At 32.9% G+C, this 26,147-nt stretch overlaps 1 protein-coding gene across 1 annotated transcript in view; it reads right to left on the reverse strand.

The window, feature by feature from the left end:
• Window positions 1–26,147, reverse strand: part of CWC27 (CWC27 spliceosome associated cyclophilin) — a 222,589-nt gene that overhangs the window by 110,996 nt on the left and 85,446 nt on the right. The window contains exon 11 of the mRNA XM_081287395.1: window positions 5,750–5,850. Within this exon, the coding sequence (XP_081143521.1) occupies window positions 5,750–5,850 (101 nt within the window). The remainder of the gene's footprint in view (window positions 1–5,749; window positions 5,851–26,147) is intronic.

Here is a 26,147-nt window from a genome sequence, read left to right on the forward strand (position 1 = left end):
GATTTTACAAAGTCAACTTTAATGCTAATTCAAAATTTTAATTATATGAGTATACTAATGATTTATTTCTTGACATTTGATTTCTTTCACTTACTCCTTTATATAATATTTGAAGTCATTAAAAAGTAGAAAGCAAACAAATGGCAAAATTATGGTTATATTTAAATAATGCATATCTTCCTTTGTAGTATACTTATATCTATTAACTGAAAACATCCTTATGACTCAAGGAATCATAGATCTTATTTATTTTAAATTGATAAATGGAAAAACAGATGGGTCCAGATTTTACAGTAGCTTCCCCAAAGTGACAGGATAGACTTAAAAATAGAACTATGACTAGAATGTAAGTCCTTAATTAAGGACAATTGTCTTTACAAATCTGGCAAAGGATCTGGCCTGGGCAACTGGGTAGAGATTAAAAAACCAATGGAATATTAATCCCTTAATCAAAGGTGATTTCCTAAAATGGGAGAATCCCTGAAGAAAGCATAACATCTGTCAGACCACCTGGCTCAATGGGAGTCCTCCATTCAGGCAAGAGGACAAAACTAGGTATTTTAATGCATGGGCATTAGAACACAAGGCTTTTTTGTTCTTATAAGAAATTTCGTTCCAAGTGCTTTTAATCCAAGTATAATACACTTTATTCTAAAATGAAGTGGCAATAGTCAGCAAGTGTTAAGACTTGCCAGATGGATTAAAAAACCCAGGAAATAATATGACTGGGAGCTTTACTTAAAGAATGTACATAAATTTATACATATACATTCCTTTTAACAAAGAATGTCATTATAGAAGTGTAACTCTGAAAAACATAAAAACACAAAGTTTATTTTGAGATTTTAATTATGTCATGTTTACCATATTGACTACAGGCTGTAACTACAACTAACACAGCATGAAAATTAATATTTTCAATTTTTTGTATTTGGATAGGAAACAAAATGGGTATATTTTTCTTCTTACAAATTTAAAATTATTTTTATACAGTAGTATCAATTTATTAAAAAGTTTCTCATTGTTTCACTTTCTACAACAAGTCTAGGGGGTACATTCTAAGACATTTTATCTCTGGATTTATGATACAAAAACTGAGTCATCAAGGCTTAAATAATTTTACTGCCAGTAACTATAAAGAATTTTAATACTTCCTTACTTATATTTTGGAGAAGCTATAATATTCCATTAGTGCTACATAAAATAAGCACCTCACATTACTATCAGAATAACTATCAAAAATACCAAAAGAAATGTATTTTTAGTCTCTCTGTATTAGCAGGGGTAGCACATACATCAATTGGAAATTCTTACAGAAGTCAGGTCTATATTACATATTAATTTGCTACTCCAAATGATCCAAAAGGATTTAAAATATACTATCTGCTTATAAGTTTATTGTTAAAATTAAATTACTAGATATAGCAGAAAATGTTCAAAAGACCAAAGCATAAAGAATTGCCAGAATACTTAGATAATTTAGTCTTGGAATAAACTAAAATGGTTTATAAAAGCCAGATATGTAGACATATATCCCAATCAAGAAATCTTTTTCTGAACGGGTTCATGAGAGTATTCAGCTCAAGCAATGCATGAAGTTAGAAAGCCAAGGTCAAAAAACATTTTCCAACTTCTTTCATGTGAGAATCTTATTATACATATACACATGAGAACCTCTGGATCTGTTCCCATAGTTCACGTAGTTCTAACCTTGGAATATCTGCTGACTGGGAAGACAGGCTAAGTTATGACATACATTAAAAGATGCTTAAAATTCTACTTTGTTTCTATAATGTTATGTTGTGAGATGGCTCATGGTATATCACTTGTAACCACAGGGAGAGAAGTGTTACTAGATTTAGAAACTGCATAGCAACATTTGATTTTCTAATATAATATGGTATTTACTGAAATACATAAATCTTTCATAATAAACAAGTTTCTATCATCATAGCAGCAATACCTACTAATTTTAAAAGCTCAAAGTAAGTTTATAAGAAATATGATTTCAAGAAAAAGGTAATCTATAATGTGCATCATAAGTAAGTTCTAAAAGAGCCTTCCAACAAGATAGTGATAATATGGCTTCTAATAATATTCTAAAAACATCAGAATCAAAATAGAATGGCCCACTTACTTTCCAGCTCTTCTTCTTCTTCTTCTTTTTTAATATCTTTTATTGTAGATGAACACAATATCTTTATTTTAATTTATTTTTATGTGGTGCTGAGGATCAAACCCAGTGCCTCACATGTGCAAGGCAGGCAGTCTACCACTGAGCTACAGTCCCAGTCCCCCAGCTCTTCTTTTCTAAACACAATACTCAAATAAGAGGAACCAGAGTTCCTTGGAGAAGTAGTTTATGGTAGGTCTGAAAAAGGGAGAACGCATGATAAGCCTGTGTTAGAAAGCAAGGAGGTGCTCAAAGTATGTGGAAAGCTGTAAATACACAGAAGATACCTTGGAAGAGCTACCGATGGCCAAAATTGAAAAAATCTAAACATAATTTGAATATACAGAATAAAATACAAACCCATATGAAATAAGTAAATAATGAAAAAGAGAGTTTTTATTATGAAATTCTAAGTAGTAAAAGTAATAGGAATCATGGAAATAAAATGTCATCATTAGAACACCACAATAAATATCTTCTGCAGACAAGATCTACCATCTACCAAGAAATGCTAAAATTAATGGGGAATAGCTTGAAGAGTTTAAAAGAGGAAAATTGTAGAGTCTAAAAGTCTTTCCCCCACATTCTTCTAAATCTCAAAAATAGAAAGAGTAATTATACAAAGCAAGAACTCAGCAGATATCACTAACCAAGCGATCAAGGCAATGTCACCAGTGATAAGATGGTAGACATCATGTTACTAGTGAAAAACGAACTGATGAGGCAAACCATTTTTGTAGCAATTTTGCTAAAAATGCATAACCTGAATCCAATCATAAGAAATCATCAAAACTCAAACTGAGAAACATTCTACAAAAGATCTAATGAGGAGTCTTCAAAGTGTCAAGGTCATGAAAGATAAGAAACGACTGAGGAAGAGTCCCAGATTTGCGAACACTAAAGAGAATGATCACTAAATGCAATATGGAATTCTGGACCAAAGCATAGAACACAAAAAAAATATTGGTGTGAAATTCTAATAGGGTCTATAGTTAGCTAACAGTATTGTGCCAACATTAATTATTTGATGTTGACCTAGGCACTTTGGTTATCATCTTAACATTAAAGTTATGTGGAAACTCAGAATTATTTTTGCAATTTCTGGATAAGTCTAAAATTATTTTAAAAAATAAGAAAAATTAGTAAATAATATGCTAATTCCAAGACTAGAAAAACAAAATGGTAGCAATTACATGGACCTACTTTTTTACAAGTAATTTTAATTGTCATCCAGATTAGGGCAAATCAGGGTATTTCTCTATGATATGAGAAGAATTAAACTCAGAAAAATAATTACTTATATAAATTCCTATCTAATCGTGGTATAAAAAAAGATTACACACCTTCCCAGTGGTTGGGGAGACTGAGATAGGAGGATTGTGAGTTCAAAGTCAGCCTCAGCAACGGTGAGCCACTAAGCAACACAGTGAGACCCTGTCTCTAAATAAAATTACAAAATAGGGCTGGGGATGTGGATCAGTGGTTGAATGTCTCTGAGTTCAATCCCTGGTATGAAAAAAAAAATGATTTTAACATGGTTAACTTTTATATTAGTAGACTAAAATAAGCTCTTAAAGAAGCTTCCCTTTGTGTAAAGAAATGAGTCATTTAAGACTCACACCTTTCTTTACCTAATTATATTCAGTATCTCAAAGGCAGATAAGAACATATACTGTTTATGTGTAACATAGTCTGTACCTACACAGCATAGTAATTACTGCATTTCTCTCACTCCTAGAAGATCATGAACAATAGAAGCAAGAACTATCCATCTATTACCAACTTAATAGCCCTAGTCCAGCACAGTTCTTGAGACATGGGGGTGCTCATAATTAGTAGCTCAAAAAATGAATAAAATTCCTTAGTAAAAGTTCTTTCTAAACTGAGCACAGTGAGCTCACCTCTAATCCCAGCAGCTCGAGAGACTGAGACAGGAAGATTGTGAGTTTAAAGCCAGCCCTAGTAATGGCGAAGCACTAAGTAACTCAGTGAGACCCTGTCTCTAAATAAAATACAAAATAGGGCTGGGGGTTTAGCTCAGGAGTCCAGTGCCCCTGAGTTTAACCCCCAGTACCCCCCAAAAAAAGTTCTTTCTAGTTGAATGGAATTACTTTCATGAGTTTAATATGCTTTTAATTATAAGAAGCAATTCCCTGGGAAAATTATGTATAAAATTAAAAATAAAATAATTCTCAGTGTATTTTTTTCAAATCTTAATACTGCCAATACAGTTTACTTCTGTTCTGGGTTATATTTTGCTTATAACTAGTCATAAATAAATGTACCCATTCTCTTAAATTTCATTTATAATTTGTGCCATTATGGGTGAATTAATTTTTTTAGCAATTAGTTTCATTTGAATACATATTTCAGAGACTTTCAATTTGTCATAAAGTACCTGCCTTTATTATAATGGTCACTGGGATATGGTACAAATAATCTAAGCCCTATGCACTTCAAACAGTTTTATGGTATTGCTTGTGCTATTTAAAACAATAAGAATATATTGGCCAAATGTTACCTGCTATTCTATATCAGAGTATGTATGCTTTAGGGCTAGATGCTGTATTTTTTTTTTTTTTTAGTGGTGCTGGGGATTGAACCCCAGGGCCTCCTGCATACTAGGCAAGTGCTCTACCACTGAGTTACATCTCTATCCCTCATCCTATTTTTAATATGCCTCTACAGACTATATTTATCTACAGAATCTAGTAGATAATAAAAAGACTTCAAGGTTTCCAAAAGTATGAGGATACAGATGAAATACATGCAAAGCAAATCTATCACATTAAACAGTATACATTATTAGAGGCAAATGAATAAAACTTTCAATCATGATCTACGATTGTAATTTATTGCTGTAAGAAGAAAACGGATTTGAGTGTTCAAGCTGCAATTTTGGAAAATGAACACTACATACTCCATTGTAAAACAGTTTAAAATAAATTAAAGATTTTTAGTGAAAGGAAATAGCTTTTTAGGAAGCTATTCTAGTTTAATTAAAATCATAGTGAAGCACAGAACATATTCAATCTGTACAAACAGCAAGTGTTGTTTTGATCATTTTTATCAATGGTTTAGATTTCCTGTCTTAACACATGAGGAAAAAGTAAAAACAAAAAGCAATAACACATATTTAATATTATTCAAACCAACACACAATGTTTATATAAGTCCTAAACATTGGTCCCAAATACTTTTCTATAATTTTTTTAAAGTATGTGATATTTAAAAAATGAGCATCCCATTTCTGTGCATTTTTACTCCAGTTACATGCTATAGCAACAGGAAGTTTTGCTTGATTTTAAGTACTTTCAAATTCTCATTAGGCCTACTTAAGAACAATAGTTAATATCATGTTTGCATTTAATTTACTTCTCAGAAAAATGTCCTCAGTGGAAATTTATTTTACTAGCTAACTGTCCAAAGCATGTATCTGGGAAACAACACCACCACAAGAAGGAGGGAGGAAAGAAGGAAAAGGAGGAAGGCAGAAGAATAGAGAGGAAGGAAAAAGTTAAGCAAAATGGGAGGAGGAGTTATAAGAGAAAATATAAGCCTGATAAATGGCCTTACCTTCATTTTTTTTCTCTGCTTTTGATGCATTTTCTACTTTTTTTTGTTTTGCTGCTAAGAGTTCTCGCTTTAATTGTCTTGCTTCTTTTCTGAGCTCTTCACTATAAAGCAAAAACAGTTATATGTGAGTATGATGACAAAAAATTGTTTAGCAAAAACAGAAATATAGGTTTTTAGGTGTACTAAGTCTAAGAAAAAGGGAATAATATAATTCACTCATTTTGTTTCTATATAATAAATTTGTTGTACAGAAACGCACTAAAATGATATTTTTAAAGTTGTAATTTTTCACCAAAACCTTTTTGAGTTACTACAAAATATTTCTCTTTTCAAGTATATCAAACACAAGAAGGTAAGTAATAAATGACCCAATACCTTCTTAATTCACAAGGATTTAATATTCTAGTTTCAATTAATATTTCATGGTGATTCGAAGTCAAAACAAAAATTTTAATGTAAGTATATTCACTAAACCTGTACTTATACAAAACAATTTGGCTTCAAATTTGTTGGCTTCAAATTGGCACCACTAATTATCATTTATTAAGGAATTATTACATGCTAGGTCCACTGCTTAAAACTTCAAAAACTAATTTGCATATTCAAACTCAAATTTGTAACTCACTAATACCATAATTTGGCATATAATTTCCTCTTTTGTGATTAATGCTTTCAGGTGTTAAAGGCAAACAGAGACATGTGTTGATGACATATATGAGAACAAAATCCATTTCTTGGAGGAAATTATTAACTACTCATGTATAAACCTTGCTACGATTTGGATATAGTTTAAGTGTGCCACCTCCTGTAGTCATGTGTTGGAGATTTGGTCACCAGGGTGGGAGTATTGGGAGGTGATAAAATCTTTAAAGATGGTGCCTAGTGGGAGGTCTTTAGATCAAATGCAGGTACCCTAGTCTCTCTCTGGCTTCTTGTTTCAAGATATAATCTTTCTCAGGTGTCATCACCATTGCCATCTGCTATGAGGTGACACAGCTAAGGTGGGGATCCATTCCAGAGACTTCTATGTTGTTTATACTTGTAGCAGCCAAAACTAAATGTAAAATAAACCTCATTTTTTAAAAAAGTCTGCTTCAGATATTTTGTTATAGTAACAAAAAAAGCTGACTAATATAAACCCACAGGATCCCTTGTGAATAGTCAAGTTATGTGTGTTGTATCTTTGAATGTCAAGCATCCACTCTATTGTCAATAAAAACTAGACTGGACAAAGGATACTCAGAGAAGCTTGTAAGCTCAAGCAGTCAGCCCACTTTGGAAATGTTCTCCAATGCTCTCCAAGCCAAGGTTTAATTGAATCTTAAAGATCATTCCACACTGATACAACCATTAGTGCTTCCTACCTATCCTAAATCTCATATATCTTTTTACTATTCACTATCCTATATTACATTTACCAAACTGATAAGCTTTATAATGTGCCTGACAGTTCTTTCTGTTTTCCACATGAGAAAAACACAGTCACATTTTGTGTCTGCTTAGACTTCAAGACCCTGAAATCTGAAACAAGGCTCTCTAATCAAAATCCATTACCATTTTACTTTTTCAGTCTTTCATTACTACTGAACTTACACTCACTTATAATAATGAAAGCCAATTCCTTAATTGTTGTTCATGCTCCATCAGCCTCACTGTAATCCTCATTGGCTTTGTACCTATTGTGGATGGTATGGTCATCCATTTCACTAACGTCCTCCCCATCAGCTCCTTTAATTTTCTTGACTTGTTTGACCTTTGCAGATACATCACAATCATCTAAAAGAAATTGTGAATATGGTTTCATGTTGTTCCCCCTCAAGGGATCTGTTCCAGGAGACAAACCTCCAAAGAACAGGGTAACTTTAGATGTGAGATGTTGTCTGGGGATTTGCCCTTGTGACAACTTTTACTGATGATTCCCTTATGCACTCAGGTTTGGGACCCTTGCTTAGCACTTTACTACAGACATTATAGTGTCCCTTTTACAATTTTAAGCACTACTACTTCACTGATCCTTTTATTCAGCAAACAAACATGCTCAAATTTCTCTGGACTCTGCCTGAATCAAATGATTATCATCTCCACAAATGGACTCCATTTCTGAAAGAATAGTTTGCATACACAGTCTACTTCATAATCTCTTGCAATCTATCCCTCTTAATACTCTACTGAAACTGTTTCTATATAAACCAAATTCAATGGCCTTTTTACAGTTCTCTCTTCCTCGTTGGTCTATCATTCAATGATATTAAATACCCTTTCCTTCCTGAAATTCTATCCTAATGAGACTTTTATATCACTTTGGACTCTTGGTTTTCCAATTCTTCTCCTGGTTATTCTTTCTTCTCCTGTCTTACAATTATTGGTATTTTTCTCATCTCCATACCCTGTACTCGGCATTCATCAAACATCATTCCTATATAGGTTGTTCCCAAACCTAGAGGTTTTGCCTGAATTTTGATTCTGTATTTCTAAATTTTGTAACAAACATCTATGTAGGTGAGTGTTATCCAAGAAAGGTTAAGTCTACACATATTATTAAAACTTGTTTCATTGTGTTAAATTTTTCAAGTGATTGAGGATTTGCCATGTTGTCAAGGTAAAACATAAGGTAAAACATAAAGCATTTTAAAGTTTCCAAGCAGTACACTTTGATAATGCAAAAAGGAAAGCTTAAATTATTTCAAAAGTATTACTTGGACATGCAACCAATACAAAAAAAAAATCAATGTGACAGCATTGTCTTCAAAATCTGGTGTTTATGTTATACTTATAGCACATCTCAATTTCAACTAGCTACAATTCAAGGACTCTGATCTAGATGGACAACATGCAGATGTCTTGACATAATTACAAATACTTTATTTTCAAACCTTAAGTTATTTCCTTCTTACCCAAATCTATTCCTTCTTCTAAAATGAATCTATTTGATCATAGAACCACTATCCTTCTAACGAACAGATTTTAAACCTGTTTCCTTTCCCTTTCACTGAATCAGTGTTGAAGTATATTTTCCAGTCTCACTCACGTATAACAATTCTTCTTGCCAAGTTTAATCTCTCCTTATGTATGTCTCAGACAAGTGCAGTTACTTCCTTTTTCTTGAAGTTATATGAATACAATTTTAGAAATCTCTTCTTCTTTAGTTAGCATGAGCTCTAATAGAATAGTATAGAACCTACATAGGGAACAGCAACCACATATTTGCTCCATCCACTGAATCTCCGTACCATTTATTATGCTAGTTTGCATATTTTTTAATTTGGTAAGTCATTCAGTAATTTAGATGATGTTTCTGAAGACTAAGCTCTTTAAGGTGACTTTGCAAGTTGAAGAGGAAATGCTACTTTACTAGGCAAAATGAAGCAGATAAGAGAATAATTTCAAATGATGAGGCAAAGAAAGTGTATACCATGGAAGATATTATTGTAGAGACACAGTTGTAAAACACAATTATTAAAAGAGTTAATTTGAATTCAAAAAAGTCCTGACTTAGAAGCTAACTCCATTACTTATTAGTTGAATGATGTGAGAACAGTACTTAACTTCTCAGATTCAGTTCCTCAACTATATAACAGGGGAAAGATGTAAAATATCAAGCACAATACAGGTTCAACAAATGTAGCTATCATTTTTTAGGTCATATGTTTATAATAACACTACTGTTATAGTCTATTTGCTATTTAGGAATATTTCTTAATTATGTTATTATTACACATAATTGCTACCTTCACTATATATGGATCTCAGCTCTGTTCATAATTTTAAAAGGGCACTGAATGCATAATGCTTGCTTCTAAAACTTTATCCTTAAATAGTCATACTAGACATACTATTGAAGTATATAATCTAATACAAAGTGAACAATGATGAATAAAGGCTCAAAAAAGACAAATTGAGAAAGAAAGGTTAAGTCTACACATATTATTAAAACTTGTTTCATTGTGTTAAATTTTTCAAGTGATTTAGGATTTGCAATGTTGTCAAAATCTTTCAGACTATTCAAACATCACCATTTGTTAGTACTTGTGGAATCCATGATTCTTGGGATGAAGCGTAACTTTTTAAACTACTCTTTGGATCAGAGTTTAATTTTAGGGTGCCCAATCTTATATCCTCTGGAATAATCCTATCAGTTGACACTAGAATATATTTAAATCTGTTAAAATGAGTGTGAAAATTATAAGTTTGAAATATATGGCATGGTGTACTGCCACATCAAGGGCTTGCTTTAGAGTTCAGAAAGCATCTTCTTGGCCCCCCTCAAAGCCTAGTTCTACTTGAATGATAAAAGAAATGGCTTTAATAAATTGCTATTAACTCTCAGTTAATTATTTTTTTCTTAATAGGTATGTTTCTAATTTGAATTCATTTGAATGTTAATATTGTTCATATATATCACTGTTAACCACCAGGAAATTCTGCATTATATTATATATATTTTTTATGTTATGTGTATATTTCTACAACATAATATATATAATATATATAAATCTGGCAAATCTATAATATTTCCTGTCCTAATTGAAAAAAAAATCCATTTAAAAAAATCATCCTAACAAAGTACTAATAGCCTAAAAATTACAGTAGCCTTTATATATTTAGTAATGGCAAATAAATTACTAATTCATTCAAAAATTTCTAATATTTAAATGGTACCATTCTGGGTACAGGCACAGAAATCAAGTTGAAGTTAAAGAACCTAAATTGATTTGTTCTTTAAAGCTCTCAATTCCCACTTAATCTTCTTGATAATCTGTGATATAGGCATTTTACAAGAAGGCTTACGTTTATGGGCATTAAATAAATACCTTGACTGAAGTCACATACTCTGTAAGTAATAGAGCTAAAAACTGAAGATGAAACTCTAAACACTCTGAATCCTAAGTCTATACTTTTTTCATGATGCTACAAACACCTGGGTAAACTTTCAAAAGAAACTTTAATACCAACAAAGGTCATAAACCATGTACATAACAAAAAACAGTACATGATAAAGAGTGTTAACTACCATGAAAAAGAAATAACTGAAGCAATTTTAAATTAAATGAAGGAAAGATTACTGCAAGTTAAACAAGCAATGGCTTCACAAAGAAGGCATCTAAACTGGACCCTGAAAGATGGAAAGGAATTATCCTTGTGAAGTCAGTGTAAAAATGAATCCAAGCAGCATGCCTAAATCTAGACAGAAAAGTGCAAAAACAGGGTGTATGCTAAAAGGTATTTAGCTATAGAGTAAAATAATTTAAAGGTGGAGGAGTAACTAGTAATTAAAAACAGAACTTGGAAGAATACCTGTGGTAAAGTTTAAATGCAAATAGTCAAAATATTTCTTTTCAATATTTTTGTACCCTTAAGCTGAAAATTATTTTTACAACAAATTTCTCAACTGCTCTTATTATCTTCACTTTACTATTCATCCATTTTAGTTGCCTTACGAGTAATTCATACATTTCTTAAATTGCTCTCTCAGAAGTAATTTATGTTCTCTTAATCACTAATTCCAATGGTTTACCTTTAGACTTAACAGCCCTTCAGAAGAATGTGACCCTGTTGAACACTTTACTTCTTTCAGTTTCTCTGTTGTCTCAGACAGTTTCATACCAGATTTCTTCCCACCTCTTTGATATTCCTTGTTTACACTAGCTTTACTCTTTTACCTTATCTTCTTCTCAGTAGTCCAGTCACAAACCTCATTCCCCTCTTCCTTCCTTATGAATTTCATCCACACTGAGGATTTCAATGTCCTCTATCTTAATGCAACCAGTATACAAAATCAAGACAGCCTGATTCTCTTAATACATTTCTTTTCAAGCTTAAAGTTACATTTCTAACTGCCAGATTAATACCTCCATTAAACATTCTACACAAATGCATCAAAATTATCATATTTAAAGTCAGATTGATCACATTGCCTCCTCAAAAAATCACCTTATTCCTTTATCGTATTTCTGATAAAGCCACCATAATGCCTATCATCAGACCCACCTTCTAGTATCACTTCCTTACTTCTATATCCTTCCTTTTTCCTTTAGTCTCTTCCTTTCTATCATCAGTGATAGCCATCTGGTTTGGACCATCGTGGCTTCACTCCTGCAACAACCTCCTACTTACTTGGTCTATATGCCATTATTCTGACCTTTCTTTCATTCATTTTGTAACACACATACTAAATCCTATGACCGTTCTCCCCTGAGCTTCACAGATTCTTAAATCCCACTAAAGTATTCACTAATTTTCTTTCTCAAGTATTTAAGTCCTTCTCTTAAGCTGGCTTTGAAATATTTTTTTTTCATATATATCTCCCATATATCCTCTATGGTTACTTTCAATTTCAGTCAAATCATACTAGTCGTAATCACCTTGGCAAACTTTGAGCTTGGACACACATACCCTTTTGTTCAAGCCATTTATGAGACTTAAAATAGTGTTTTATCCCTATTTTCCTACTGAAGTCTTTTTTATCTTTTGGGCTTCATGGAGAAAGTGGTACTTGGGCATAGCAATGGGGAAGGTTTACTCATCCACAAACTGTGGTTCTATCCAACATATGTATACTACTGATACAAAGGTTACGGATTACTCTGATTAAGCATCTTACCAGGGGCTTAGAAGAGAGTTATTTTTATAATCCAAATATACTACAATTAACTCACAACTGAGTTTAAAGAACTAACAATTTTAAAACTTAAATGATACTAATTACTACATTAATGAAATCTACTCTAATGTCACTGATTTCTTTTTTTCCTTTTAAATGTCTATTCTTTGTTTTTTGGTACCAGGGATTAAACCCAGGGGCACTTAACCACTGAGCCACATCCTCAGCCATTTTTATTTTTTATTTTGAAACAAGGTCTTGCTATGTTGCTTACGGCCTAGGTAAGTTGCTGAGGTTGGTTTTAATTTGCAATCATCCTGCCTCAGCCTGTGCCACCACTCCTGGAAAAACTAACATCCATTCTTAACATTCTAAAACATTAGACAAAACAAGTGGAGGAGAGCTTGGTTATCAGATTTAGGCCCAACATCATTAAATAGCCCCAAGGAAGCAATCAATTTTCTTTCTTTACCTCAGTTTTATTATCATATAAGAAGAATGTAGGATATACAGTAATAGTTCTGAAATGCACTACCAAAACTGTTATATAAGTCTAAGAGTTACTATACTACCCAGATGATTTTATTTCTTTTCTTTGGATTTAGGATATTAAAGCACATTATAAATTAAAACAATCTCCTCTTAGTTTTCACATCTAAGGAAATAGTGTGATGCCAATATTTTCACATACATTGTAGACAAAAAGGAGTTCAAGAATAGAGATAGTAAGAGGTATTTCGAAATTACCCAAGTCAATAATGGAAATATAAATATGATATAGACATCCTAATTTTTTATTTGGTTTCCAACTTAACTAACTACTCACTAATGAAAAGTATGTCTAGATTTGTACCTCTCACTTTTATCTTTTTTTTTTTTTTTTTTTTTTTGCAGTTCTGGGGATTAAACCCAGGGCCTCACACATGGCTAGGCAAGCATTGAGCTACATGCCCAGCTCCACTTTACTTTTAAACTAATATTTTTGATATAACAGGAGACACCATGAATAAATAACTACACAGGAAAAATTTAAAATTGTAGTAAGTTATTATAATTTCATTTTTTATCAGACTATTTGAATCATTTATTAGTTTTTTAAAGTCCTGAAATTCTTTTTTCCCGCATTTTTAATTGGTACATCATAGTTGTATGGTAATGTACATAATGATGGAATTTGTTGTTACATATTCATACATGCACACAATATAACAATATAATTTGGCCAATATTACTCCCCAGCTCTCTCCCTACAGTCTGCCTGCCTTCCACCTCCTGGTCCCTTTCCTCTACTAATCTTCCTTTGATTTTTATGAGACCCTCTCCCTGCTGCTACCTTTCTTTTCCATTTGCCTCTCTAGCTTCCACATATGAGAGCAAGTATATGACCCTTGACCTTATGAGTTTGACTTATTTCACTTACATAATCTAGTTCCATCCATTTTCTTGCAAATGACAATTTTTATGGTTGAATAAGACTTCATTGTGTATATATACTACAACTTCTTTATCCATTCATCTATTGATGGACACTTAGGCTGGTTCCATAGTTTGGCTATTGTGAATTGTGATGCTATAAACATGGGTATCACTGGTATGATGATTTTAATTCTTTAAGATAGATATCAAGGAATGGTATATCTGGATCATATATGGTGGTTTCATGCCTAGTCTTTTGAGGAATTTTGGAATTTCCATAGTGGTAGTATAATTTACAATCCTATCAACAATCTAAAAGAGTTCCCTGCAATTTTTCTTTAATCCTGCAGCATCTGAACTTGAGACTGAGGATTTAAAATGGCAATCGTGGGCTGGGGGTATGGCTCAGCAGTAAGAGTGCTTGACTTGCATGTGTGAGTCCCTGGGTTTGATCCTCTGCACACACAAAAAAAAAAATTTAAAAAATGGTAGCTCATATCACTGATAAATTTTCAGTCAGTTTTTATTTATCCCCAGATAATTTTCTCATTTTCTCTAGTTTCCATGAATGTGCCTTAGAAAAATTTTGAGTTATATATCTATACATCTGTTCCTTTTTCTTTCATGAGAAATATTATCTTACTACAAGGGAGGTGAACTAACACTTACATTTTTAAAAAAATTGGCAAAGATTATCAAGATTACCTGAGTGTTGGACAAACCTTTGTAGAGATCTTTAATCTACAAAAATCAAATGAAATATGTGTAAACTTCTTACATAAGATGATAAATAAATTTGCTTAGAGGCTTTGTTAAACAAGCTGATAGCTAAACACATGTCCATTACAGATCACTGTTTCTTGGACCATGGATGTACCACTTGTAGTTAGTTTAATCATGCTATTTCCCAACATCTGATAAGAATTCACAACACATGGAAATGATTGAAAACCAAACAGTACAACCTTCATGGTTGTTAGTCTGCTGTTTTAATCACAAAGCTATCAAATATGTTTGTAATGATACAACAGCTTGGCTGTTGATGAAATCATAAAATGACCACAATAAAATCCCATCAAAAGTACTAACTATAGATGTATGGGATAATTTTTAGGCTTATGGTATCATCAGTTGGAACAGAGACATACATTTACATTGCAGAAAATACCATAATATACTGTAGTTACAGATGAATTCTGAAAAAAAAATACATTTATTCAGCAAGTATCTAACAAAATGAAACCCGGGAAACCCCATTGTGTGGGTTCAAAGCTCTGTTACCCTTAGTACAAGTAGTATGGTATTGGACAACTAAGTGAGCCAATGGAAGCCTCCGTTTCCTCATCTTTAAACAAGAATAATGGTAGGTTTTTGTAAGAAACAAAGATGATTCTGTGGAAGTTACCATACTTAACATGATGCTCGGTCCAGAATATGTACTCAATAGAAATCTGCTTGTGTTATTACTGTTATTGTTCTCACTTCCATCACCAACACTAGTGGTACTCTTACTATTTAAATAATCTAAATAAGAAATTACTGATAAAATGAGAACTCAGTCAAAGTGAGTAACAAGACAAATCTTTCCATTTTTTTTCATGGATGCAAAGATTTTCAAAGCTTACTGGTAAGTTTTTGAGTTTGATATACTGTTTGGACAAAATATCATTTGCTAACAGTAAAAAAATGTAAGACTTTAAACAAATTAAAAATTACAAATTTCTTCTATCCAAATTCTGGCCACTAAAAACTTAGACCTTAATTGCTTATTTACTTTCTGTATAATCTAGTTGAAAGGTAAGAAATAAGAAAGCAAACAAAGACATGTATATATATACTTAAAAATTTTATGAGGAAGGCTAACAGAGAACTTATTTTAGTCTAAGTAATTCTGAAAGGCATCATCAGAAAATAAAATTTAATCTCAGAGATATATGTTCTTTGTGCCCTTTATAATCTGCTACATCAATACTTAGAAATAAAAATCTCTGGAATTAAGAATACTGCAAAGTAGGAAGAAGACAAGGGAATCTAAGTCCATTTGTGCCTTTAGACTTATAATCTTATTTATTTTCTATAAAACACTGCATGTATTTTTAAATAAAAACATGAGATATCTGATATAGAATGTCATTAATCTTTGTAAGATTGCTTCCAAACCTTAAGATTTTTTTTTTAAAAAACAGACTAAATAAATGTAAATCCTGCAACAAACAAACACACAAACAAAAATAAATGTCCATGATTAACACTGGGTAATACTGCTGTACTGTCTAAACACTAAGTAAAAGTTTCAGAATCAAACATGTTATTTCATAACAAGAACTTAGCAAATACTTTACAGAAGTGAAGTAAATCTGCTGTGGAAGAAATTCAGTCTTTAGCCATGTGTCCATTCTACAATCCAACTCTACAAATGATATTAATTCAACATGAAAAACAAACAAGACTTCCCTTTCCAGTAAGACAGCATACTAGATAACACAAAAACTCTTGTGATCAAATACCTAGAAGTGCTAAAATGGGAATAATATCATGAGCTTAAATGAGATAATGGGCCACTAGATGAAGTAGTCAGATGAAACACAATCAATTATTCTCTCCTCAAATATCTATCAAGAGACACTGCTCTCTCTTTAGGGGAAAAAAAAAGACAAAACAATGGTAGAGGAAAAATAATTCAAAGATATACAATTTATGGAAAGAAACAATCTGTATATACAAAAGGTGTTATTTAATCATAAAAAAGATGATACAAGATGACTGATAACGAAGGTGTCTTGATTAATAACTTTCAAGGATAAGGAGTGAAACCTTTCAGACAGTAAAAACAAGTTAGTATGGGCAGAGGATGGAGGAAGCAGACTGACTTCAGGCTTTTACATAGATAGTGCAAGAAGACAAGGGGAAAAATGTCTACAATTTAATGAGGGAAAAGAAAAGGGATACAAGAATATCATATCTAGCCAAGTTATCATTCAATTATACAGACTGGACACACAATATCAAATACAGAGGAAGATACAGTATAAAGCTCTGTGAGGCCTTTTTACAGAGTTTATGTTGGTGAAATCTATATAAACAGAATATGCATTAAAATGAAGAACTCAGGAGAATCAACCTAACAAAAGAGGTGAAAGACCTCAACAATGAAAAGTACAGAACACTAAAGAAAGAAATTAAAGAAGACCTTAGAAAATGGAAAGATCTCCTTTGTTCTTGGATAGGCAGAATTAATATTATCAAAATAACCATACTACCAAAAGCAATATACAGATTTAATGCAATTCCAATCAAAATCCCAATTACATTCCCTCATAGAAAAAGAAAAAGCAGTCATGAAATTCATCTGGAAAAATAAGAGACCCAGAATAGCTAAAGCAATCCTTAGCAAGAGGAATGAAGCTGGTGGCATCACTAAACCAGGCCATAAACTATACTACAGAGCAATAGTAACAAAAACAGCATGGCATTGGCACCAAAATAGACTTGCAGACCAATGATACAGAATAGAGGACACAGAGACTAACCCACATAATTACAGTTATCTTAAATTAGACAAAGGCACCAAAAACATACATTGAAGAAAAGATAACATCTTCAACAAATGGTGCTGGGAAAACTGGAATTCATATGCAACCAAATGAAATTAAACCCCTATCTCTCACCATGCACAAAATTCAACTCAAAGGGGATCAAGGACCTAGGAATTAGACCCAAATCTCCGAAACATCGGATTAGGCCCCTACTTCCTTTAGAAGACTCCTATAGAGCAAGATTAAAATCAAGAATTAATAAATGGGGTGGATTTATTAAACTAAAAAGCTTCTTCTCAGCAAAAGAAATAATCAGTGAGATGAATAGAGAGCCTTCAGCTTGGCAGCATATTTTTACCACTTGCACATTGGATAGAGCACTCATCTCTAGGATATATAAAGAACTAAAAAAGGCAAACACTAAAAATACAAATAACCCAATCAATAAATGGGCCAAGGACCTGAACAGACACTTCTCAGAAGAGGATATACAATCAATCAACAAATATATGAAAAATGTTCAACATTTCTAGCAATTAGAGAAATGCAAAGCAAAACTACTCTAAGATTTCATCTCACTCCAGTAAGAATGACAGGTATTAAGAATACAAACAACAATAAGTGTTGGCAAGGATGTGGGGAAAAAGGCACACTCATACATTGCTGGTGGGACTGCAAAATGGTGCAACCAATCTGGAAAACAGTATGGAGGTTCCTTGGAAAACTTGAAATGGAACCACCTTTTGACCCAGCTACCCCATTCCTTGGTCTATACCCAAAGCACTTAAAAATAGCATACTACAGGGACACAGCTACATCAATGTTTACAGCAGTACAACTCATAATAGCTAAACTGTGGAACCAACCTAGACACCCTTCAGTAGATGGATGGATAAAAAAACAATGTGGCACATATAAACAATGGAATATTACTCAGCAATAAAAGAGAATAAAATCATGGCATTTGCAGGTAAATGGATGGAGTTGGAGAATCTAATCTAAGTGAAGTTAGCCAATCTCCCCCACCCCAAAAAATGCTGAATGTTTTCTCTGATATAAGGAGGCTGATTCAAAGTGGGGTTGGGAGGGGGCGCAAGAGAGGATTAGATAAACTCCAGATAGGGCAAAGGGATGGGAGGGGAAGGGAGGAGGCATGGGGATAGGAAAGACAGTGAAATGAAATGGACATCATTACCATAAGTACATGTATGAAGACATGAGTGCTGTGAATATACTTTGTATACAACCAGAGATTTAAAAAATTGTGCTCTATATGTGTAATGCTGTAATGCATTGTGCTGTCATATATAACAAATAAGAATAAAAAACAAAATTACAAAAAATAAAGCACTCAGGATTAGAGGTACTAAGGTAAAAGAGATGGCAGTAAAGGATGAATTCATTTAAATATAGAACTAAAGATACACAACTATGAACATTTTCCATACAAATGTTATGAACATCAACAATGTAAAAATAATGATGTAACTAACCCAAATCGGAAACTGAAGGATGAGAAAAGTGAAAAAAAATTTAAGTATCCTAACTCTCTCAACTTTTAGGACAGGTTAATCAGGACAATCTAAAAATTGAATTATGCAGTTTGAAAAAAATCCAATTTCAATATTTTCATAACATTTTTGTGTAAAATGAAGATACTTCTTTAAAATGGAAATATGTATATAGAAATTAGAAATTTCTTTAATCTAGGCTGAGGATGTGGCTCAGTGGTAGAGTGTTTGCATGCGTGAGTCCCAGAAAGAATAAATTTCTTTAATTTTATTTTCATTTAGTATTTTTATGTTAAATTCAAGTAAATTCAAGTAAAGTAAAATACAGAATTTTAAAAAATGCAATATAATTATCTTTTAGTAAAATCACTTAAGCTTGCTTTGCCCCCTCTCTATATGCATGAAGCAATGTTTAGGAAGAATGTTGACTTACTCAATAATTGTTATTGCTGGATATTTTGAGGTGTGTTCTTTTCAATTTTCTATTTACTGTTTCACTAATATATTGTCTTGATATTTTAATAATGATTAGGCATAACTTTTACAAAAAACTAAATTCATTTGAAAAAATTAATAAGTTACATTTGTCACAATGATTCAATATGGAGTTAGTGCAAATAAACAAAGGCATGAACTAAGGGACAAAGTGTATAACAGAATATGAATTCTGGAAACTATCAGAGGAAAATCTGGGGGCTGGGAAAAGAACGAGTTTGGTGAAAATAAAGAAAGCTTAGATGTAACACATCAGATAAAAATAACTGAGAAAAAGCAGCATATTAAAAAGGATGAGGTCATTTTTGTGAAGGCCATACTTGATAACAGTAACCATTATGTACATTAGTTAGATTTTCCCACAGAGTTCTTGCTTTGCTAAATTTGCTTTACTGACATCCACATTAAGTAAAAGAATGAATACATGGACAAAAGATTTTAAATATAGTACACATGGTATGGATTGAATAAAGAAAAAAAAAGTGAGGTGGAAGTTTTTCTGGCTGACCAGCTACTTTGATCAGTATAGACCAGAATGATCTAAAATGGCTTCTAGAGGACAATAAGGTTTTATACAGTGTAACACACAGGGAGATATACACAGATGATCCTCTTAAATCACTGAAACTTTTCACATTTTAAGTTTGGGCACCGTTGACCCTGTCTGTGTCATCCAATGCAGGTACACATAGGAGGTCTCTCCTTCACCCGCAAACCAGTTCCACCTAACTCCTCAACTATTTGTGATAAGAAGAAAGGTATATCATAAACTTATTCTATTCCACTCAAGAACAAGTTCTAAAATGAGTCATTCTGTTTTAATTACAAAATCAAGTGTACCTAAATGTAGCCTTCCTGATAATAACTATATGATGATGATGTTGATGATGATACTATTATTTTGCCTTGTTTCTAATTCCAGATTCTCCTTACTGGGGTGGGGTGGGAGTTCTCCAGTCTTCCAGTCCTACAGGAAACACTATTTCTTTTTCAATACAGACAAAGTTATTAGATAAATGGTGCTTTTGCTTACCTGACATTGAAAACTGCCCTTATTTATTGCTTTATTCAATTGGTAAGTTTAGACTCTCAGTACATATGTCTGCCCAAATCAAGGTCACTACACTTTTGCCCTTGTGGCTCTGTGATTTTGCTTGCCTTTAAGTCCCTCTCCAAAGTTTAGCTAAAGAAATTTTTAAAGCTCCAAGTTGACCTCATCATTTCCTTGCTATAGCACTACTTAATTCTCAGGATCCAAACTCATTACTATAATGTTCTTCATGGCATCTGTTCTGCTTTATTTAACATCTTTATCTCTTATCCTACTTCTCATATGCTTTCTAAACATGTTAAAATCTTATTAGTTCTCAAAACCTACCACAATCATTGACATTTTTCCTTAAGGAAGGCCTAAAACACTTCTCCTTCCCACAGCCTTTCTCCTCATAGCTCACAAGCATTCTCCAGATCTCAGTTTTCATGCCACTTTCTCCACAAAGATTCTTCTGAAACCCCAATACCAATGTACAAGCTACTAATTACATTTATTCTTGCTGTCACATTTACTGTGTCATATTTTAATGCCCTGTTCACTTCTTCCTCAAGTCCAGTAGTCAAACAAAACTGACAATCCACTTTTGCAACTCTAACAACTTAATCTGACAAATAACAATATTCAGTAGTCGATGAAGATGTCAAACAGAACTAAACTGGTAGTGCTGTAATGTTTCATTAACATGGTAGGTTAAAAAGTACAGTTAGCACTAAAAATAATTCTTCACTACTGGCAAAATGTATCAATGATAAAGGTATGTGCCCTTCCACTCAGCAATTCCAGGCATTCATCCTAAGGAGCCAAAGTGTTCAAGAACAAAAAAAGAATGTATAAGGTATTCATTACAACATTGTTTACAGTGGGGAATTTCCATTTCAAATAACTAGACTACATCATATAAATTACCTAATAAAACCAGAGTATTGTTCCATTTACATAAAAACATTCCAACATAAGATTTGAGATGTGGTTTACTAAAATGAAAACAATGTTAGTCCTGTAGAATTCAATTTCATGTGACTTAATGATTTTATAAAGATAAACTTATTTTTGTTTAGATAAAGAAATTAAACAGGGTAGCATTTAAAATAATTTTCTTTAAACAAATTTGGTAGGTATTACGAGTCATCCTTCCTTCTGTGCCCTTCTCAAAAATTAAAACACAAATAATAATTAAGAAGTTATATTTAATAAAAGTTTTCTGGTGTTCAGGGATATTTATTTATTAATTAATTTATTAGGTATCCAGTTGTTAAAACTTTGATTTCCACCACGGTCTCACTGACTACTCTCAACTATTTTGAAGTAAATATATTAAGTAAAGAAGAGAACAAAAGGTATGACATATTCTGTGGAATAAATTAATTTTATTATAGGGGATGTTCCAATTTGTACCAAGTAATAAATCTATAACTTCAGTGACAGTACAGAGACATAAAGCAAAGATTTCTTAAGCTTTCCATTGCAATTTTACTCTTGATAAGTATGGACAAATACACTGGTTGTATGAATTTGATAAAATTGTGAGACTAACTAAAAAATAATTTGTTCAAATTTGATCTCAACTCTCAAAATGAAACATTTTGGTAACTACACTACTATACACTTTTGGGAGTGAGTCAGTTTTTACACAAAAGTACTATGCCACTAACAGGGTATTTTTGGAGAATTAATACAAACTTTTACTTTTTTATTTTTTAAGCTTCTTTTTAATTCTGAGAGCCTTTAGGAGCAGGGGACAGGGGGAAGAAGCAAGGGGACAGTAAGGGGAGAAGAGGGATTTTTTTTTTTTTCCCTAACAGTGAAAAATAGGACTCTAATTTCAGAGGAAAAAAACAAACAAACAAAAAACTAAATCTTGTGGCCTTTCCTCTCTAGAGTGTCACATAACACATAGGAGAGTATATAGCCTAGTGGATATAACAGGCACAGAGCCATAGCAGAGGCCATCACTTGATGTTACCTGACTTTCATAATAAACTTACCTATTCTATGGCTTAAAGATATACTGTAAATGAATCTGCAGATTCTCTGCTTCTGAACCCCTGGGTGGCATTTAGGTGAAAACAAGCTACATCCTGAGGCACTAGTGACTGGATGTAAGGCCTGACTCATTCATTCCCAGGTGATTGCTGAAGAAAATGCCAGTTTTTCTTTTACACAAGTCTATGAAGACTTAACCTCTCCATGGGTTTCCTACTTTGTTACCACCTGGCAGAAAAACAAAATCAAAAAGCCTGCTTGAACTGTGCTACACCACCCATTCAAGAAAATAAGGACAAGACAGGAGCCAGGAAAAGCACTTTGGAAACTACTTACACCTAATAAAAACATATTTTTAATTTAATCAATGTAAAATCCAAAGTAGTTCAGTCCAATGGAAAAGACACTTTATTTATGTGAGTTCTTAATTTAGGCTCGATTCATGCTTCATGAATAAAAACTACTATTTTATAGAATAAGGTGAACACTTGGCCTTCATGTACCCTTATACTCTTCACTAACCCCATATGAGAAATGTAGCAAGATTCACTATTTGTCCTTAATTTTGTGAATAAACAAAAATTTTGTTTTGCAAAAAAAGCTCATTAAAAATATAAAATCAATAAAGTAATATAATTAAAATTTTATATGGCTGCTTTTACTTTTTTCCCTATCCCAAAAATGCTGTGCTAGCATAACCATGTGTCATTAAACCCTCACATCAAATTCTAAACGGATGTTATTTTTACAGGCAGGAATTGACCACAAGGAATGGTGCTGGGAATTGGAAAGAAGATAGTACATACAAAGATAATGTAGTAAGAAACAGCAAGGTAAATGAAGTAATACTCCAGCATACATGGACTATAGTGTACAATAAGTAGAAACACAAAGAATAAACCTGGGAGAAAAAAATGATATATTTCACACATACTACATCATCAATATGAAAATAAAATTTTATTGGACATATGAACCTGAAGATCACTTAAGAAAACAATAGGTGCTAGGTGGAAAGTATTTTCAATGGAGTATAGTCTAAATAGCATTTCTAAAATGGTAGCAAATATCATCATTGCCTAAAGAATAGATTATACACATGATGCTGATTTCAGAGTTTCTAATGTTGTAGGTTTGGGTGGGGTATGATATTTCCAATTATAACAAATACGTGGGGCTGGGGCTGAGTGGTAGATCATTGCCTTGTACATATGAGGCACTGGCTTCAATCTTCAGCACCACAAAAAGTAAATAAAAGTATTGTGTTTATTAAACAAACAAACAAACAAACAAAGATGTGGGGAAGCTATTACTGGTTGGGGGACCAGCTTTGAGAACCAATGGTTCAAAAGAAATGTTACACATGGAATATGCAAATTTATTATTCTATTAGCTTTGAAAATAAACCTCTTCAAGGAGGTAACAGAATCAGTTACTTTACATTTGGTCAAACTTCAGCATTCATAGTTGGACACACTAAAAACTTAAGAGACAACTGGGAAATGGTACGTAAGTAAATAAAAAAAAATTTCTCTCAGAGTCTTTAAACTCAGGTATTCTCCAGGAGTCAGAGAATAAGCTTCTCTATAAGAGTAATTCATTGCTGCATTTAACAGAGTTTTCATATGACTTTCCTAAAATGTGGTTTGGGGGGACAAGAAGTTTTGGGTGAGGAGAGTAGTCTTCTAACATTTTTATAATTTCTTGATAAATTTCAACAACTGCCATTAGTTTGTGGGTAGTACTGTACTCTGCATTTTTTATGTGTATTGAGAACTGCACTATGTAATATATATAATCAATTCTTTATAAAATACTACTATTACTTCAAAAGGATACAAATCTGGTACGTGATATGGCAGCGAATATACAAAGCTAATGCAACAAGCAACAATAGAACAAATGAGTTTTGGAGGTTTATTTTAAAAAGTCCTTCCTCCTCTTCTTCTAAGCAGCCTCTTACTCTAGAAAGAAGAGGTTAGGATTAGAGGTAAGTCCTAATGTTCTGCATTAAAACTAACCTCCAACTCTCACTATGCTACAGGTATCTTGAAGTGGGGTCTGCTATGTCATTCAGTGAAGTGTGGCTCAGGAGATCAGTTCTACTTAAAAATGCTGAAATATTATGGCTGAGATTACTTTCCCATGTTCCACTAATTTGCAGGGCAATTCCTTGTCATTGACACTGGAGTTCTGTACTAATGCCTGACAAGGCTTTCTTTGCCAGGACCTCTGACTCAGTCTATAAACTTAGACTTGCTGCAGTCTTCCACATGGTTCAGATTCTGATTGGCTCTGTTCCCTTGGCTGTTCAAAATAAGCTAATGATAAAGCACTAACTGCTGACTAGTGGATGTTTTCTCTCAACATCCATGCAAAACGTGTGCCAATAAAATAGAAACCTGTTCTTATTAAAGTGCAAATTCATACTGTGATACCTCTTATTGCATTAAAACTTCATAACAATGATAATACCAAAGCAAGTATCACTTACGTTTTCCCACTTATAAGTTCTGCATGAAAAGATCACAAATTTTATAATCACAAAGATACAGGTTCAAGTCCTGGTTCAAAAGCTCACCAGCTGTGTAACACTGGGAAAGTTTATATAAAACTCCCTGAGGCTTGTAATATGTGAAAAGGAGGAAGATCCACAGTAGTGATAGGAGTTTCAACAAACTTAAAACTAACCCAAACTGTTTCCCTTTTTGCTAGGAGATGCTAAATTTTATTTATCCATAATCCTCATGTTTGTAAAATAATGATTATGTACTTCAGTAGAAAATGTCAAAGCTAAAGTGTCCTTGGTCCTTGAATCAAATATTCAAATAATTCAGCAAAATATGAATACACATGTAAGTTCTTCCCCATACTTTACAGTGAGTGATCAAAAGGGTGGGCTTTAATGTATAGAACACTTAACCCAAGAGAAGGATCCATATTTTTCTCAAGAGCATATGAAACATTCTCAAAATAGACCATATGCAAGCTCATGAAACAAGCCTTGACACAATTAAAAGGACTGAAATCATACAAAGTATGTTCTCTAACCTGATGAAATGAGATTAGAAATCATAACAGAAAGCATAACAGGTGTGGTGGTGCATGCCTGTAATCCCAGAGTCTCGGGGGGCTGAGGCAGGAGGATTAAGAGTTCAAAGCCAGCCTCAGCAAAAGTGAGAGGCTAAGCAACTCAATGAATCCTGTTTCTAAATAAAATACAAAATAGGGCTGGGGATGTGGCTCATTTGCCGAGTGCCTCTGAGTTCAATCCCCGGTACCCCACTCCTCCCCCCAAAGAAATCAATAACAGAGAAATTTGGGAAACTTACAAATATGTGGAAATTAACAACATAATTCTAAACAACTAATTGATCAAAGAAGTCTCCGAGGAATCAAGGTACTTTTGAGTTAAATAAATGAAAACAGCATACTCAAATTCATGGGATTAACCCAAAACAATCTTAGAGGGAAATTTACAGCTGTATATTAAAGAAGAAAGATCTTAAGAGTAGAAAAGTGCTTTGTACTGCTTTGTACTGTATAAGCCTAAGATAAACATAAGCCATCAATATCATTGTTCTCATGGCCTGGTACCTTTGGAATTTTTCCCTATAATATATCTAGAAACGAATGGGGCTGGGGTTATGGTTCAGTGGTAGAGTGCTCATCAAGCACTAGCTTTGATCCTCAGCACCACATAAAAATAAATAAATAAAAATAATAGCAGATGGAGTAAAAAATTTAATAAAACAAAAAAGAAAAACAATCAGCCAGTGAATTTCTAAATATATTTAGAAAA

The sequence above is a fragment of the Spermophilus citellus genome (genome assembly GCF_964194105.1).
Source record: "Spermophilus citellus genome assembly, chromosome: 1".
In the NCBI taxonomy this organism is placed as follows: domain Eukaryota; kingdom Metazoa; phylum Chordata; class Mammalia; order Rodentia; family Sciuridae; genus Spermophilus; species Spermophilus citellus.